The 17,959-nt window shown below is 46.5% G+C and overlaps 1 protein-coding gene across 9 annotated transcripts in view; it reads right to left on the bottom strand.

Moving 5' to 3' along the window:
• LOC149122466 (uncharacterized) overlaps window positions 1-17,959 on the bottom strand; it is a 182,159-nt gene that overhangs the window by 67,150 nt on the left and 97,050 nt on the right. For 5 of the 9 annotated variants that reach the window (XR_016219464.1, XR_016219463.1, XR_016219469.1 and 2 more), the window contains one exon: window positions 473-655. The exons of the other annotated variants lie outside the window; for them this stretch is intronic. Coding sequence is in view for 1 of the 5 variants with exons in the window: in XM_089312001.1 (XP_089168127.1) it covers window positions 609-655 (47 nt within the window). In the remaining 4 variants the exon portion in view is untranslated. Of the gene's footprint in view, window positions 1-472; window positions 656-17,959 lie in introns of those variants that run through there. 9 annotated transcript variants of the gene reach the window in all.

Genomic DNA, 17,959 nt, shown 5'->3' with positions numbered 1-17,959 from the left:
GACTGTTAGTTCACAGTAACTTGCCAATTAGCATGTCTTGGGCATAATAATCAGTACCTTTTTACTGAAGGAGTAAATTCTTACGACATTCTTTTCAATGCCAAACTACAAACCTACCTGTCAAGACACTCCAGGGTACCATGAAAAACTCACTGGAGATTCATGGAACACTGTTAAATTGCTAGGAAAACACAGCGGTGCTGACAAAATGTGAACCACTGTGAGAAAGTTCACAGTATTAATGTTAGATCATAGTCTACAAATGTACTACATCTTTGTAGTGCTAGAATTTCCATGGTTTCTGGGTCAAAAGCTTTTATTATGCAGAAATCAATGTGGGATAAGAAATGAGGATGACAAAGTCTAATCTGATACTAAAGTTTGAGGATTTGTATATTATCCAATGGATGCACACACTTTATCAATAAGTACAGGCCATTATTTAAGAAATATGAAATTTTATTTTGATGTAGGTATGTTACATTTATAAATGGCTGCTGAGTTGTCAAATGTGTATTAACACCTATTGTCTACACGAGAAATTACTGGGACACTAAAGATCTGAACCAAGAACGTTCGCAAGTCTCTGTGTCAGCACTCTGTCACTCTCAGGAGGTCAGGGCTCCAAGCAGGAAAAGCTCCATGCGCAGTGGACCTGCAGTGAGGGAATCAGAACTCAGTTTGTCTGTTGATATAAGATAACCGTGCCAGTAATCCCAGGGCACTAAGACATCCAGGACGAATGTCCATGTCATGGATTGCTATAGATGATGAGGCAGAGGCAACATATGCCAGCTTTGACAAGTGGTGTAGTCATCACTTTTTATCTGATTGGATTTGATACCATGAGGAAATGACAAGGATTTTAATGCAGAAGGACATATGCTCCAAGTTGTATTCTAAAAGATAATTCTGGGGACAGGTGTTTGGTCTAGTTAAGCCACATGTTGGGCGATGCCTACATCCCATGTCGGAGTGCTCAGGTTCAAGTCCCAGCTCGACTCCCAATTCCGGTCTCCTCCAGCAGATGATGAATCAAGCCATTGGTTCATGGCCAACTATGTAGGAGACCAGGATTCGGTTTCTGGCTTTGACCTGGCCCAGCCCCAGCTACTGTGGGTATTTGGGGACTAAACAAGTAGATGTGAGCTCTCCCTGTCTCTCAATAAAAACAACAAAAAAGAAAATTCTGGAGGCCATTTTCAACTATAGCGTAGTACTTCACAAATATTTGAGGCAATTTAAGATACAAAAGAACATAATGAAGAGCAAAACCAATGAAAATTTAGTGTAAAAGTACCTATATATGTACACATCAAAATATATATCATATATACATATATTGATACATATATACATATTATGAGAAAGACAATGGCTATTAATTGATGTTATAAAGATATAAAAGAGAGATTTAAGGACAATTACCGAACTTTTTTCAGTCTATGCACCAAAAGGTACCAAGGTAGAGGCAATCCTTTCACATGAAGATGTTGAGCTCAGCACGTGGAGTACTTACATGCAGCAATCTGAGCTACAACCCCTGAATCTAAAGCTCCCTGTGAAGCCAATACCTACATCACACTTTATGCCATTAGAGTGCAAAAGAGTACCTTTCTTCTTCAGAAATACTTAGAGGAAGAAAAAAGAAGGGAAGACAGCCATGGTAACTAGGGTTAAGTTCACCTGCAAGAAAACAAATCCAAGATAATGGAAACAGTAGAAGGCCAGGATGGCGGCACGGGTTCAGCTGGAGCTCAGGTGCCCAGTTTCCTGCTGCACTTTCTCAAGGTCAGCTTTAGTTTCACAGTGGTGGTTGAAGCTCCAAAAATCCCGAAAGGAAGAAAGATGGGCAGAATATGCTTTCTCTCTTTATAGAGATATTTACACCCAATGTCTACTCTCGCAAAGATAAAAAATAATAAATGCTAGAAAGCATGCAGAGAAAGGAGACCTCATATGCACTGCTGGTGGGAATATAAATTAGTACAACTACGTACTCATCTGAAGGTTTCTGAAAAACTAAAAGCAGATCTACCAAATGATCCAACTATCTCACTTCTGGATATATCTCTCCTATGTCCTTTGCAGCATGATTCTCGGCAACCAAAATATGGAATCCAGTCACATATCTATGGGTGGGTGAATGAGTGAAAATGTCTCTCTCTCTCTCACACACACACGCACACACAATACTATGCAGCTATAGCAATGGACAGAATCCTGTCATTTGCAGCAAACTGGGTAGAACTGGAAGACGTTATGTTAAGTAAAACAAGTGCAGTGCAGGAGGACAAACACTATATGCTCTACCTCACGTGTGGAAACACCACAGAAGTGGAGAGTAGAACAGCAGTCATTAGAGGTTGGGAAGGGGAGAAGAATGCTAATTAGGCAGAAATGTTTATTCCCCCGATTTGATCATTATACACTGTGAACATGTATTGAATGGGCACACTGTACCCCCAAAATATATCCAAGTATTACGTCATTTAAATTTTTTAAAACAAAGAGATATATATACATTTCCTCCACCTACTACTGGCTGAAAATGAATCAAATGTATTTCTGATCAATTCGCCCCGGCTTGCCTCCCAGCTTTATTACTAAAAACCTCACATCTCAGAATCCCTCAGTTTTAGAGAAATCAGCTTTGCTGGTCACCCCTGTCACAAGACGGCGAGAATAGGTGACGTTCAGCTGTTGAACAATGATCCCAGAGGAAAACAGAGGTTCTCCAACGGAGGAGGAAGGAGAAGTTGATGTGTGAACAGCACATAGGAATGCTACGCTTATGGGAAGCACCCAGCAGCATCCCCTGTAGCGGTCAGGGATCCAGACTGAGGCTCCATAAGGGGGTCAAAATGGAGCCATGTGAAATAGAGAACAGCAGCAGCAACTGAAAAAATCACTACAGTGAACTCAGATTCTGTGTTCACCCTGTCTTCACTGCCTCGGAGAAAGCCTGAAAACCACTCCTTGTTGAGTTGTGGCTAAAAAGTGATGCAGCCATGGAGAAGGGGTAGGGACCAAAGCAGAAAGAAGGCTCCAAACACGGGGAGAAAGTGCAGAGCGGAGGTCTGGGCACAGGGAACAAACCTCACTTACATGCCACTTTGCCAACAGCAACACTGGCTCTCACGTCAGCCCAGAGCACAGGTCAGCACCGATGTGTGCCAACCCTGGTGCTGCATTACTCTGAGAACACACATGGTCTCTGCCTTGGAAACCTTATTTCCTTGAACAAAGCGCTTCCTCTAATTTATGTGCTGTCTCTTGGCTGTGTTTCACTGCCTGGCGGACTCACACAGGGCTTTGTCCTTGCCTGTGCTGGACATCGCCCACTGTCAACATCTGTTCAGTGGTAAAGGGAGGTTCAGAGATTAAATCTCAAGTTCTCACTGTCTGTGATCATAAGATTCTTTTTATTTTTAGAGGATTTATTTATTTTAAAGGCAGGGAGAGGGAGATAGACTGATTGATTGCGTCTACTAGTTCACAACCCAAATGGCCTCAAGAGCCAGGGCTGGGGCAGGCTGAAGCCAGGTACCAGGAACTCCATTTGGTCTCACACATGGGTGGCAGGGATCCAAGAACCTGGGCCATCTTAGCTGCCTTCCCAAGTACTTTAGCAGGAAGTTGGATCAGAAGCAGAGCAGCTAGGATTCAAACTGGGACTCCAACAAGGCTGCTAGCACTGCAGGTGGTGCTTTAACTCACTAATTTTATTATCGAAAGATTTTTGACATTATGTAAAAAGGCTAAATCTGTGCAAAAAATCAAGTGCCTTTGTATACACAGGTAATTCCTCAGCTGAGAAAGAACTTACAAGATCAATACCATTCACAACAGCTACAAAAACAATCAAATACCTTGGAATAAACTTAACCAAGGACGTCAAAGATCTCTACGATGAAAATTACAAAATCTTAAAGAAATAGAAGAGGATACCAAGAAATGGAAAAATCGTCCATGCTCATGGATTGGAAGAATCAATATCATCAAAATGTCCATTCTCCCAAAAGCAATTTATACATTCAATGCTATAACAATCAGAATACCAAAGAGATTCTTCTCAGATCTGGAAAAAATGATGCTGAAATTCATGTGGAGGCACAGGAGACCTCGAATAGCTAAAGCAATCTTGTACAACAAAACAAAGCCGGAGGCATCACAATACCAGATTTCAGGACATACTACAGAGCAGTTGTAATCAAAACAGCATGGTACTGGTACAGAAACAGATGGATAGACCAATGGAACATAATAGAAACATCAGAAGTCAGTTCCAACATCTATAGCCAACCTATATTTGATCAAGGATCTAAAACTAATTCCTGGAGCAAGGACAGTCTATTCAACAAATGGTGCTGGGAAAACTGGATTTCCATGTGCAGAAAGATGAAGCAAGACCCCTACCTTACACCTTACACAAAAATCCACTCAACATGGATTAAAGATCTAAATCTACGACCCGACACCATCAAATTATTACAGAACATTGGAGAAACCCTGCTAGATATAGGCACAGGCAAAGACTCCTATTATTATTTTTTAAGGCAAAAGTTTTATTGACTGATCAGAGGGAAGGGGCAAAGAAGAAAAAGGGAGTGTCGAGAGAGATCAAGAGAGAGAGAAGGTGAAGGGGAGAGAGAGATCTGGAGAGAACACACATCTACAAGAAGCAGGTCCTACTACACTTTTGCACGGGGAAATAGGAACAGCAAATCCCATTAAGGTGGGAATTGAGCTGACCCCTGTTGTTGGGCCATTTGGTCACCTGGCTTCTAGCAATGGCGGCAGGGCTAGAACCGAGGATGGTGTCTGGGGCAGAGATCACACCACAGATAAGACTGCACCATTTTACTAACACCCCCCTTTGTTTTTATAAAGCAAGTGTTGTATGGGATTACATCAGCCCCCAGAAGTCCAGGAGGAGTGGAAGCACGATGATCTGTCTTTAGAGCTGCTTCCTGATGACATGGGTGATGAGCTACTCTCTGCTGGCATGGGACAATGTGTCAAGCCGTGATCTCATGGGTGGAGAGCCAAGTATATCCGTGTAGCAGCATTTGGTTGATTGCCTGCCTGGTGAAGGGTTCAGTTGTTTCATTATCACTGCTTGTAAACACTTATACAAACAAGATAGTATAAAAGCCTGGGTGAGAAGAGTAGCCAATGGTCCTAGTAGTGGCATTAATCAAGTAATGAGAGGATTTCATAGAGGAGAAGACATGCAGGGTTCTCTGGACCCTAGTGAAGACCCTAGTGAATACCTGATATGATGAATATGGTATTACATGGCCTGAGTGGTTAACATAATAACAATACTGTTAAGGCCTGTCTGTTCCATAGTACCATGGCTATTAGTGAGGTGATATGGCTTTAGAGACCTCAGATGGCATCAGCTGAGGTCTCATTGGACCTAGTGACCCCCTCTTATAACTGTTGTTTGTGAAGTTGAAGTCATGTTGTGGCCTAAAATTGTTGCTGAGATCACTACTAGGAGAGAGAGGCTGCAAAGCTGATCCCAACCAAGACTGGGAGAAGGGCTGCTTGCCTCTCGTGGGTAGAGGGGTTTGCAGAAAAATTCTGAACAATCATACAATGTTAAGTGGGGGAGAGGACCATCAATATACACGGGTCGTGGTGTTAACATTAGAGGCTATGGGGCTGGCGCCATGGCTCAGTAGGCTAATCCTCCACCTGTGGCACTGGCACACTGGGTTCTAGTCCCGGTTGGGGTGCCAGATTCTATCCTGGTCACTCCTCTTCCTGTCCAGTTCTCTACTGTGGCCCGGGAGTGCAGTGGAGGATGGCCCAAGTCCTTGGGACCTGTACCCCCATGGGAGACCAGGAGAAGCACCTGGCTCCTGGCTTTAGATCAGTGCGGTGTGCCGGCCACAACACGCTGGCCGCAGCGGCCATGGAGGGTGAACCAACGGAAAAGGAAGACCTTTCTCTCTGTCTCTCTCTCACACTGCCCACTCCGCCTGTAAAAAAAAAGAAAATTAAAAATAAAAAAAGATTAGAGGCTATGATTACAAAGGAATGAGGCCCCAAGTGGGTGGGCTAGACAGGATCTAGAACAAAGAATAGGGTCATTATTGGAGGACCTAAGAAAGGTGCTGTCTATGCCACAGATAAGTTTTCTGATTGAGAGGTAAATAGAAACTGACAGAAGGGGCCCGATAATGATCTGTTGGGCTTTAGGGCCTTGTCAGTTATGAGGCCCTGACCTATGTATGTCTCCACATGGGGTACATCATAAAGGAGGTGTGACCCTCCTTAGGGAAGGCATGATGTTCCCTTCCCTTACCTAGCTGGCCCGGGAGGAGAGCTGGCCAAGTAAGGCGGGTACCATCTCTAAAGGACATTTACAGTTCTGCCTGCAATGTTGCTGACCCCTCTTGGCCGTACCCTCAGCATCAGTGGTGATTTTGGTAGCTGGGCAGAGCGAAGGGCTTTTCAGCTTAGAGCCAGCAAGGTCTGTGGCTCTGTATGAAGTCCTTTGACTCCAGAGCAGTTCCATTTCCAGTGACCCAAATCTTGGCTGACAGAGATGCCAGGGCATTGTCTACCTCAAAGAAAAAGCACTATCAGAACATGCGTGTGACTACAGAGTTCTAGTTTAGGCCACCAATGATTAGAGATGGGACTTGAGTACCCCTTGACTTGCACCTTCTTAAAGATTTCCTCTAGTCTGCTTTAACAAAAGCCCAAGACATGGTAACTGGCAAGTCGCCGTGAACTAACAGTCTCCGTGTCTAAGACTTTTGTCTTAGACTTCACTGCCTTAAATGATATTTGAATTTAAATAGTGGATATTACATGTCAAATTAGTGTGGAAGGCTAAATATAAGACTGAAAATACCAAAGAAAAATCTCTCTTACCTAACTGTAGCATTAGAGTCACAGCACCAACGTAAGGCCACCACAAAACACATCAGAGTTAAGGGAAAGGGTGTGTAGATGGGGGAAATCCAACAGGTCGGAGGGAAGGGCGAAGGGGGGGGGGGGGGTGTAGAGAGAGAGATCAAGAGAGAGAGAGAGGGTAAAGAAGAAAGAGAGACCTAGAGAGAGCCTCCAGTTATCTTTTAAAATCCTTATTCTAGCCGGTGCCGTGGCTCACTAGGCTAATCCTCCGCCTAGCGGCGCCGGCACACCGAGTTCTAGTCCCGGTCGGGGCGCCGGATTCTGTCCCGGTTGCCCCTCTTCCAGGCCAGCTCTCTGCTGTGGCCCGAGAGTGCAGTGGAGGATGGCCCAGGTGCTTGGGCCCTGCACCCCATGGGAGACCAGGAAAAGCACCCGGCTCCTGGCTCCTGTCATCGGATCAGCGCGGTGCGCCGGCCACAGTGCGCCGGCCGCGGCGGCCATTGGAGGGTGAACCAACGGCAAAGGAAGACCTTTCTCTCTGTCTCTCTCTCTCACTGTCCACTCTGCCTGTCAAAAAAAAAAAAAATCCTTATTCTACCCCCTTTCATTGCTACCCTCTCTTTAAACCATGACCGCTAAGCAAGTTGTTTATGCTCACTGTTCCGTCGTGCCTGTCCCAATTTCTTTGCTGCTGTACCAGCCTGGATTCTGCCCCTCACTGCACTGATTTCAGAAAGGCCATGGTGGCCATTGTCCTGCTGCAGTCAGGAACGCACTTTGTGCTCTTTCTGCTCCAAGGTTGAGTAAGGACATGGCAGAGCTTGGGAGGCAGAGTGTCTGAGTTCAAATCATGCAATCAACCACTCATTAGTTATGAGACCCTGGGCTAGTTCATTAATCTTTTAGTATCTGATCTTATCTATAAAATGGAAAAAATAAAGAAACTTATAAAGTTGTTTTGACAAGTAAATTAGAGGAATGATAGTGGAATGCATAGTGTAAGATAAATGCTGAATGGCCATTTGGGGTTGCAACCATGTTGTACCCTCCCCTCGATGGAACACAACCCCCTCCAAGGGTTCTTCCCCATTTCCACACCATGAGAACAGTGGCTTTGACGGCTTCTGTATTGACATCCTGTTCAAGGAATTCTGTGCATGGAACCTTCCTGAAACATAAAAGCCTCCTTCAAGAGAGGGGTTTCCTACTCAATGCCCAGTAGCGTGAACCAATTGTCTCCCTGCCAGGCTGAGCTGGTCACTTTAGAAGGCTGGGGTTGCCCAAGCTCAGGGACCACAGCTGGGGGGCAAAGTCACCCAGCATGCAGCACCTGTGGTGGAATGAGAAGGCCACGCCAAGGTGGCCGCTGGCAAGCGAGCGTCAGTTACTCAGGAATGGCTTTGAAACCCACCTGGCAAAGGAGCCTGCCTGGCAACAGGCTGTGAGTGGATGGATTTGAAACTGCCTGAAAACAGGCTGTGATTGGATGGATTTGGAACCCACATGGCAAACGGAAACTGCCTGGCAACAGGCTGTGATTGGTTGGGGCATAGACCACCCCTTGACCAGATTGGCTGGTCTTGGCTATATAAGATGTTGTACCAATGGAAATAAACGAGTTTGCGGGCTGCTCGCCTCAAGCCTGCTTTCACCTGACTCCCGGGGTCTGTGTGGTGACTCTGCGCCTCTTGCCCCCACCACGCTGCTTCTCTCAGAAATGAATCCACTGCAACACTGTTGAGAAATCAACTGCAACAGGCACCCACTGGGACCACCTACCACCCCCCACGTCTGAGCAGCTCAGTGCTGTTCAGTCACAGGTTAGACAATCCTGTGGCTCTGCCTCAAACATCCCTGCAAGTCTGGCAAAACAATGTGTGAGCTCGCAAATAGTAAACTCTCAGACCCCTCTCAGTTCTTTGCACCTTTCAGCTTTGGGAACTTGGGACATTGCCTTCTTCCTAAAACTCTTCCCTCAGTCTCCAGGTTGTTACACTCTTGCCCCCAGCCCCACCATACCCCTTCTTGCTCTTCCTTGCTTCCTCAGAGAAAGCATTCAAGTTTCTAATGCCACTGTTGCTTGTTCCTGTCTTTATCCCTCCCCCTGCATCCCCTAAAATGACTCCCAAAACTCCTCTCTCCCTCCATGGCATCAGTCAACCTCTCCATGGTGCTAAGTCTAAATCTATATGCATAGTGCAGGTCTTTCTCCCACCACCACATGCCTATCTACTTACCTGCTAGACTTCCTCATGTGGTAACTGAGGAGTGCCTAGAATACACAGTACTAAAAACTGATTCCATCACTGTCTCTCAAAAACTTGTTTCTGCTTTAGTATATCCCATTCCAGTAATGACACAGTCACGGAATAAATGATTTTTTAAAAATCACCCAATTTCACATTTAGGGAGTAAGAAAGTGATATACTCAGAATCTATTAGATGGCAAATGTTTCGATCTGAAAAAGAGAAAAAACAGAATCCATCAATGACAGAGGATAGTGGGTCCATGAGCCTGAAATTGAATAAAATAAAAGGATATGGGGCACAAAAAGAAGAGCAGACAGACCGTCACTTTAGAACTGACGGTGAGAAAGTATATCCACTGTGGATCTACAAGGAAATGGGGCTCATTTGTCAACGACAAGGATGATGTAACTTTGCTACAGCAGCAAGTGGAGACAGAGCCACACCAAGCACCTCAGCTACAAAGTGGAAAGAGACCAAATAAAAACAAAGCTAGCAAGTAGAATACCAGAGTTTGCAACAGAGAAGTGAAGCAGAAAAACAAAAAAGCTAAGGGAAAAGCAAATCATTCATTGAAGTGTGAGGTAGGAAATCAGGGCAAATGTGCATATTGAAGAACGTGAAGGAGAAAGCAAACTTACCAAAGGGACAAGGAATTAAGTCTGGAGAGCTACCCAGGAAAAATGAGCAAGAACACTACTGACACACACAGCAGGGAAATCAGGTAAAGGGAGGCCCTTCAGACGCCTAAAGGGGATTCAAGATAACCTTGGGGTACACTGAAATATGAGACTGAAAAAAGAGGTGAGACACTAAAGAAATCAATCATTTCCTTTAAAAATGCAACTCTTGTCCTGTTCAGATTGAGAACCCAGGAAAGTGCTAACACACATGAAGTCAGGAAAGAGGCCATCAGACACCTAACACAGACAAAGTGGGAGCTTGAACCTGCAAGGGAGTCACGAAGACACACAGTGAACTGGGCCCAAAGACAGGGAGGGGCACAGATGGCAGAGGAGGAGAGAAGACAGCCAGAGAGAGAGTCTGAGACTCAGAGATACCAAGATAATATTTTGGGGCTATGAGGGAAGTAGGAAAACAATGCAACCAGGACAAAATGAACTTAAGAAAAATCATCTTGTGCTGTTTGTGGGAAGGGGAATTGTTTAAACATGAGCTGAAACGCCAAAGCCTTCCAGAGCCTGAAGTCTTTGCTAGAGCACCATGGGAAAAGTCAAGACACCAGAAAAACACACACAGGAAGGGCGTCATTGTAAGGTAGGATGGCAAAGTGGGGCAGGGGATGAAACCAAGATTTCCCCCAATGCCCCAAGTGACAAGCATCTCAATCTCTGCAAGGGAAAATATGCCTAACATGAAACAAACGAACAGAGCTGAATTACATAGGCAAAAACATAAACAAACCAGGGCCAAATCAGTGAAGCTGTGCAAACCTGGAGATATTGTATACCTGTAAGTATTCTACAAAATTAACTTCAAATCTGTGACTAGGGGCCGGCACTGTAGCATAGCAGTTAAAGCCACGGTCTGCAATGCTGGCATCCCATAAGGGCCCCAAGTCCCAACAGCTCCACCTCAAATCCAGCCCTCTGCTATGGCCTGGGAAAGCAGTAGAGGACAGCTCCAAGTCCTTGGACCCCTGCACCAGCGTAGGAGACCCGGAAGAAGCTCCAGGCTCCTGGCTTCGGATCAGCTCAGCTCCGGCCATTGCAGCCATTTGGGGTGTGAACCAGTAGATGGAAAATCTCTCTCTCTCCCTCTCTGCCTCTGCCTCTCTGTAACTCTGCCTTTCAAATAAATAAATAAATATTTTAGAAAATATCTGTGATTAGCTAATTTACAGAACAAAACACAGTTTGTGCCATTTCAGGAGAAACAAAATTCCCTACCTCACCTCTTGAACCCATCTCACTGTTAAGTGTAGTAAATATTTAAAGGAAAACATTAAACATACTTAGAAGAATATATGGCAAACATTTATCTAATCTCAGGTACAGAACAGCCACCCCAGGCTCATAAGAGGTGTACATGTCGAAAATCATCATGAAAAAATGTAGAAAGCAAATCTGCAACAAAGTGGGAAAACTATTGACAGCCTGGATGACAAAGAGTTCGCAATTCCAATATCGAGGCATCTCTCCAAAATGAATATGAAAAAGACGCTGATTGATGATGCTAATTCCCAAAAGAAGACACACAAATGGCCCAGATCTCTTTTTAAACTTCCAACTGCATTATTATTTCAGGAAATATTAAATTACAAAATAATATCATAGCCTGGTGTGCTATTTGGAAAAGCTAAATACAAAAAAAGGAAAATACTGTACTCTCGAGAGCCCCTGACCACGGAGCTCTCACATCCCAGGTGACCCTGTCCATGACCATCTCATCCAAGGGGACCCTGTCCACAGCACCCTCACATCCCAGGTGACCCTGTCCATGACACTCCCACCCAGGGGTACCCTGTCCACAGCACCCTCACATCCCAGGTGACCCTGTCCATGACACTCCCACCCAGGGGTACCCTGTCCACAGCACCCTCACATCCCAGGTGACCCTGTCCATGACACTCCCACCCAGGGGTACCCTGTCCACAGCACTCTCACATGCTGGGTGACCCTGTCCATGACCATCTCTTCCAGGGGCACCCTGTCCACAGCACTCTCACATGCTGGGTGACCCTGTCCATGACCATCTCTTCCAGGGGACCCTGTCCACAGCTCTCTCACATCCCAGGTGACCCTGCCTGTACAGTCCCACCCAGGGGTATCCTGTCCACAGCACTCTCACATCTCAGGTGACCCTGTCCATGACCATCTCATCCAGGGGGACCCTGTCCACAGCACTCTCACATCCCAGGTGACCCTGCCCATGACACTCCCATCCAGGGGTACCCTGTCCACAGCACCCTCACATCCCAGGTGACCCTGTCCATGACACTCCCACCCAGGGGTACCCTGTCCACAGCACTCACACATGCTGGGTGACCCTGTCCATGACCATCTCATCCAGGGGCACCCTGTCCACAGCTCTCTCACATCCCAGGTGACCCTGCCTGTACAGTCCCACCCAGGGGTACCCTGTCCACAGCACTCTCACATGCTGGGTGACCCTGCCTGTACAATCCCACCCAGGGGACCCTGTCCACAGCACTCTCACATGCTGGGTGACCCTGTCCATGACCATCTCATCCAGGGGGACCCTGTCCACAGCACTCTCACATGCTGGGTGACCCTGTTCACTGTGCTTCCATCTAAAGGGACCCTATCCACAGTTCCCACATCCCATATGACCCCATAAGTGGCTGCCCACGGATCTGGAGGAGAGTCTAGTACACATATGACAGCCCATTCAGCACAGACTGTTGATCATCTTAAACTAAAGACTAGGAAACAATGTCTTCAGTGAGATTAATTTCAGAATTATAAGAGAAAAACACCAGGAGCTAATATTTCATAATTGAATTTGAGCAAACAAGTCACTCAATATTCATAGGATAAAATATTGTGTAGATAGTAAAAATGATGTAGTGGGAAATAAATGTTTCCAAATTATCCACAAGAAATACATATCTCTTTTGTATTATCAGATTGTGAACAATGTTATTGGAAAAGAACCAATTTTGTGTTTTAGGTGGGATAATTATTGTTTTTTACAAAAAAACAAGGCAAATGCATTGTGAAAGCTTCTTTTGTGTGTCGAATGGTAAAGAAACAGATATAGAACTCAGAGAAAGGAGAAACAAAGAATAAACAGTTGGTTTAATTTGGCTATAGAGAGAAACAAACTGGGTGGGGATCATTTTGGAAAAAACAGACACACAGAAAATGAAACAAGCGTTCAAAGCAGATGTTCCAGGGTCAGCAGGATAAATGTTCTTCCAAGGATAGGACAGGGAGGGGGCCCCCATATCCTGGGCAAAGCCAACACATCTCACACCCCAGTGAGGGCAACAGATAAAAGAATCTCCTTTGTTTTTCTTCAAGATTTATTTATTTGAAAGGCTGAGTGACGGAGAGAGGAGGGGAGATTTTCCATCAGCTGTTTCGCTCTCCAATGGCTGCAACAGTGAGGGCTGAGCCAGGCCAAAACCAGGCTCTCCATCCTGCTCTACATGGATGAGCCATCATCTGCTGCTTACCTAGTCACATCAGCAGAGAGCTGGCTCAGAAGCAGAGCAGCTGGGACTCGAACAATCACTCCAGTTTGGGATACCAGCACGGCAAGCAGCAGCTTAACCTGCTGCACCACAATGCCAGCCTCAAATAGAAAGGTCTTAAACTGAGGGAGCACAAGCATATTATGTGAACATTTTTTAAAATATACTATTGGCTGGCGCTGCGGCTCACTAGGCTAATCCTCTGCCTTGCGGCACCAGCACACCGGGTTCTAGTCCCGGTCAGGGCGCCGGATTCTGTCCCAGTTGCCCCTCTTCCAGGCCAGCTCTCTGCTGTGGCCCGGGAGTGCAGTGGAGGATGGCCCAAGTGCTTGGGGCCTGCACCCCATGGGAGACCAGGAGAAGTACCTGTCTCCTGCCATCGGATCAGTGCGGTGCACCGGCCGCAGTGCGCTAGCCGTGGCGGCCATTGGAGGGTGAACCAATGGCAAAGGAAGACCTTTCTCTCTGTCTCTCTCTCACTATCCACTCTGCCTGTCAAAAAAAAAAAAAAATATATATATATATATATATATATACTATTGAGCACTTACTTTCAGGCATTGCTTTAGTGTTGTGGTAGATATAAAATTTAAGAGAGAAAAATAAACTGTGTCCAGGAGCTATCAATCTACAAGAAAGAATATATTAAACATCAACATAATTATGGATGTACACATTCAACAATATAAGGTTATTGACAAGTAGCATCGACTGCAAGGACAAAGCAGTCCAGGACAGAACAAAGAGTGAAGGCAGAGACTATGCCGAAAGTCTTCACAGAGAAAGTAGATTCTTTGTACCTCTTGGAGAGTAGGAGAGGGAAGAGACAATGTGACAACGCACCTAGGGAGAGCTGACAATCGTGTCAGTATTCCATACCCACAGAGGGAAAACCGCCACCGAAGGCAGACTTATGGGAGGACAGCAGCAGCACAACCGTGAGTCCACACACCTCCTTGCAAGGTAGAGCAGAGGAAATGCCTACTGCCTTGCTTATGGAGCAGTGCTGGCACACCCAGAGAACACCCTGCAGCCTGCAAGGCCAGGCCTCTGCTCTCCTGTGTCACACTGGAGTGCTAACGGGGACAAGGGACACATAACACTTAGAGCCCTAGGGCCAAAGCCATGCCCCAGGACAGCATTGAGGAATGGGCAGAGACCACGCAGAGCCAAGCGACCTCTCTGCAAAGCCTGAGCCAAAAGGTGTGCAAACAGGGCCTACCAGGCACTAGGAGAGAAGTCAGTCTGTGCTGTGCACCTGCTGTGGCAGCGAAGCAGAGAAGGCAGGCAGGCCACAGGAAGCCAGAAACGGCTCTGAAGTGCAGAGACAGGAGAGGCCTGCTCCTGTCATTCCTGCAGCACACACTGGAGCACTGTGTTCTCCTGGGACTCAGGAATCAGTGGGAAACACAGCGTCCTGGCAATAGCTGATGCACAGGCGTCGTCCTCCATGAGAGGACCTGTCTGGGCGATGGGAGGCGACACTCACGAAGGAGGAAGACATGTTTATCAGGGTAATTGTGAGAAAAGCAGGTGTATCACGGGGTGGAAGAGGAAGGGAAGGACCGACGAGGATTGTTGGGGAAGTCGGTAGCCCTTAGACGAAGGAAAGACGCGGTAATACTCCTGCGACTCACAGGGAGTGAACACTACTTGGGAAAGCCTGGCCACAGGGATTCTGAGAAACGTAAAATGCCTTTGGGGTTGGCACTATGGTGCAGTGGGTTAAAGCCCCATCCTGCAGCGCCAGCATCCCATACAGGCGCCGGTTCAAGTCTTGGCTGCTCCACTTCCCATTCAGCTCTCTGCTATGGCCTAGGAAAGCAGTGGAGGATGGCCCAAGTCCTTGGGTCCTTGCGCCCATGTGGGAGCCCAGAGGAAGCTCCTGGCTTCTTGCTATGGATCAGCTCAACTCTAGCCATTGTGGTCATTTGGGGAGTGAATCAGCAGATGGGAGACCTTTCTCTGTCTGGTTCTCTCTAACTCTGTGTTTCAAATACATAAAAAAAAAAAAAAATCTAAAAAAAAACACCTTCAAGCTCTCCTCATCTGAACCCGCCCTCGCTCCACCCTTGTCCTCACCAAGGGCACGCCAGCCACAAGGGCATGTCCAAGCTTCCCAACCCATCAGTTCATGCTCCAGATGAGAGCACTGGAATTCTTGTCCCCTTCACTAAAGAGATCTTCCTTGTTCTGATATCAGCACGGCTGACCCTCTCACCTTTCCATGACGCCTTGCCTAGACACCCACCTGAACAGTCTATCCCACCAGGCACACGCATCCACACAGGTACACACATCCATGCACTTCTGCAGAATTCGCTTCCCCCCATGTCCTGACCTCTCTCTACACTGCAATCCGTGTTTTGCTTTTTAGATGACTTTCTGTCTGCCTGTCTAAACCGGAAGACTTAAGAACGCAGGGATTTTGTTCAGGTCTATGTTATCATTCCAGGCACACAAGAACATGCCCATTAAACATCTGGAGAATGAGTTCTAAAAGTATGAATAAATTAGCTCAGTCTTCAGACAAAAGAAAAACTGATGGTTCTATACTTGGAAGAATACAGGACAGTGAAGCAGTGGAGAGAATAAAGGTAATTTAGCTGGTTTGGTTCTTCTTTTCTTTTTTTTTTTTTCAGTGGATTTTGTTATCTTGAAACCACCTAAATGGACAAAAGCTGTTGTGGGAGCTAGGTTCCATAGTCTTTTATTAACTGACTTTTTTAATATTATTAATACATTTAATTTTAATTAACTAATTTATTTTAAAACACAATGAATGTAGAACTCTTCCATCAGTGGCCAGCACCATGGCTCACTAGGCTAATCTTCCACCTGCAGTGCTAGAACTCTGGGTTCTAGTTCCGGTCGGGGCGCCAGATTCTGTCCCGGTTGCTCTTCTTCCAGTCCAGCTCTCTGCTGTGGCCCAGGAGGGCAGTGGAGGATGGCCCAGGTCCTTGGGCCCTGCACCCCATGGGAGACCAGGAGAAGCACCTGGCTCCAGGCTTCAGATCGGCGCAGCACGCTGGCCATGGCGGCCATTTGGGGGGTAAACCAATGGAAAAAGGAAGACCTTTCTCTCTGCCTCTCTCTCTCACTAACTCTGCCTGTCAAAAGGAAAGGAAAGGAAAGGAAAGGAAAGGAAAGGAAAGGAAAGGAAAGGAAAGGAAAGGAAAGGAAAGGAAAGGAAAGGAAAGGAAAGGAAAGGAAAGGAAAGGAAAGGAAAGGAAAGGAATGGAAAGGAAAGGAAAGGAAAGGGAAAAGGAAAGGAATCTTCCATCATCTAATTCACTCCCCAAATGCCCACAACAATCAGGATTGGTCTAAGCCAAAGCCAGGAGCCTGGAATCCCATCCAGAGCTCCCACGTGGGTAGCAGGGACCCAAGTACCTGAGTCACATTAAGTGCACATTAGCTGGAATCTGGACTCTGGAGCAAACCCAGTGCACAAACCCGGGTACTCTAATATGGGATGATGGCACCTTAACCACTGTGCCAAACCCCACCCCCGTAAAGTTTTAACACTTAAAAATAAAACAATTCCCCTGGAGCAGGCATCGTGGCACGTGATTAAGACTACTTGGGACCCCTGCATCCAGTATCAGAGAGCCTGATTTGAGTCCCCTCTGCTCCGCTTTCCATCCAGCTTCCCGCTCATGCACCTGGGAGACAACAGGCAATGACTCAAGTGCTTCTCAGCCCCTGCCACCTGACCCATACAGAGTCCATCTGGAGCCTACCAGCAGATGGAAGATCTGTCTCTGTCATGCCGCCTTTCAAGTAGATGAAAATAAACACATATAAAAGTAAACAAATAGGAGTATGGGTCTACCACCTAACGTAAAAAAAAGACAAAACAGCTTCTCTCCCAGAACTACAGGGAATATGACAATTATTCAGAGACAGTGTAGACACAAAAGGAGAAAAATTGCAATGTTTGCAGGTAAAATTACTATAAACAGAAGTTCATTGGAAGCCGGCGCCGCGGCTCAATAGGCTAATCCTCCACCTTGCGGCGCCGGCACACCGGGTTCTAGTCCCGGTTGGGGCGCCGGATTCTGTCCCGGTTGCCCCTCTTCCAGGCCAGCTCTCTGCTATGGCCAGGGAGTGCAGTGGAGGATGGCCCAGGTGCTTGGGCCCTGCACCCCATGGGAGACCAGGAAAAGCACCTGGCTCCTGGCTCCTGCCAGGATCAGCGCGGTGCGCCGGCTGCAGCGGCGGCCATTGGAGGGTGAACCAACGGCAAAAGGAAGACCTTTCTCTCTGTCTCTCTCTCTCACTGTCCACTCTGCCTGTCAAAAAAAAAAAAAAAAAAAAAAAAAAAAAAAAAAAAAAAAAGAAGTTCATTGGTAAAATCTCTGACTGGGAGGCAGAAAATATAATTTATAGTTTACAATCATTATGCAGACAACTTACTATAGGGCACTGCAGAGAGGATGAGAGACAAGCACTTTGGTATTTTAGGAAAAACCATCAGCAAGATTCTGAGCAGGTCGCTCCACTCTGGCCAGAGTCCTGATGTCATCATGCTGTTGCTTTAGCACATAGACAGATGGGCAAGCCGGATCGAGAACTGCCGACCAAGCAGGTCCCCATGGATCACGGGAGTGCAGAAAAGGAAGCTCTGCTACATGGGGGCTTGAAGAAGTCCGA

The sequence above is a fragment of the Oryctolagus cuniculus genome, chromosome 13 (genome assembly GCF_051225735.1).
Source record: "Oryctolagus cuniculus isolate XC-2025 breed Fujian yellow rabbit chromosome 13, ASM5122573v1, whole genome shotgun sequence".
In the NCBI taxonomy this organism is placed as follows: Eukaryota; Metazoa; Chordata; class Mammalia; order Lagomorpha; family Leporidae; genus Oryctolagus; species Oryctolagus cuniculus.
The sequence above is the reverse complement of the archived record's forward strand: the minus strand, read 5'-3'. Positions and strand labels throughout refer to the sequence as shown.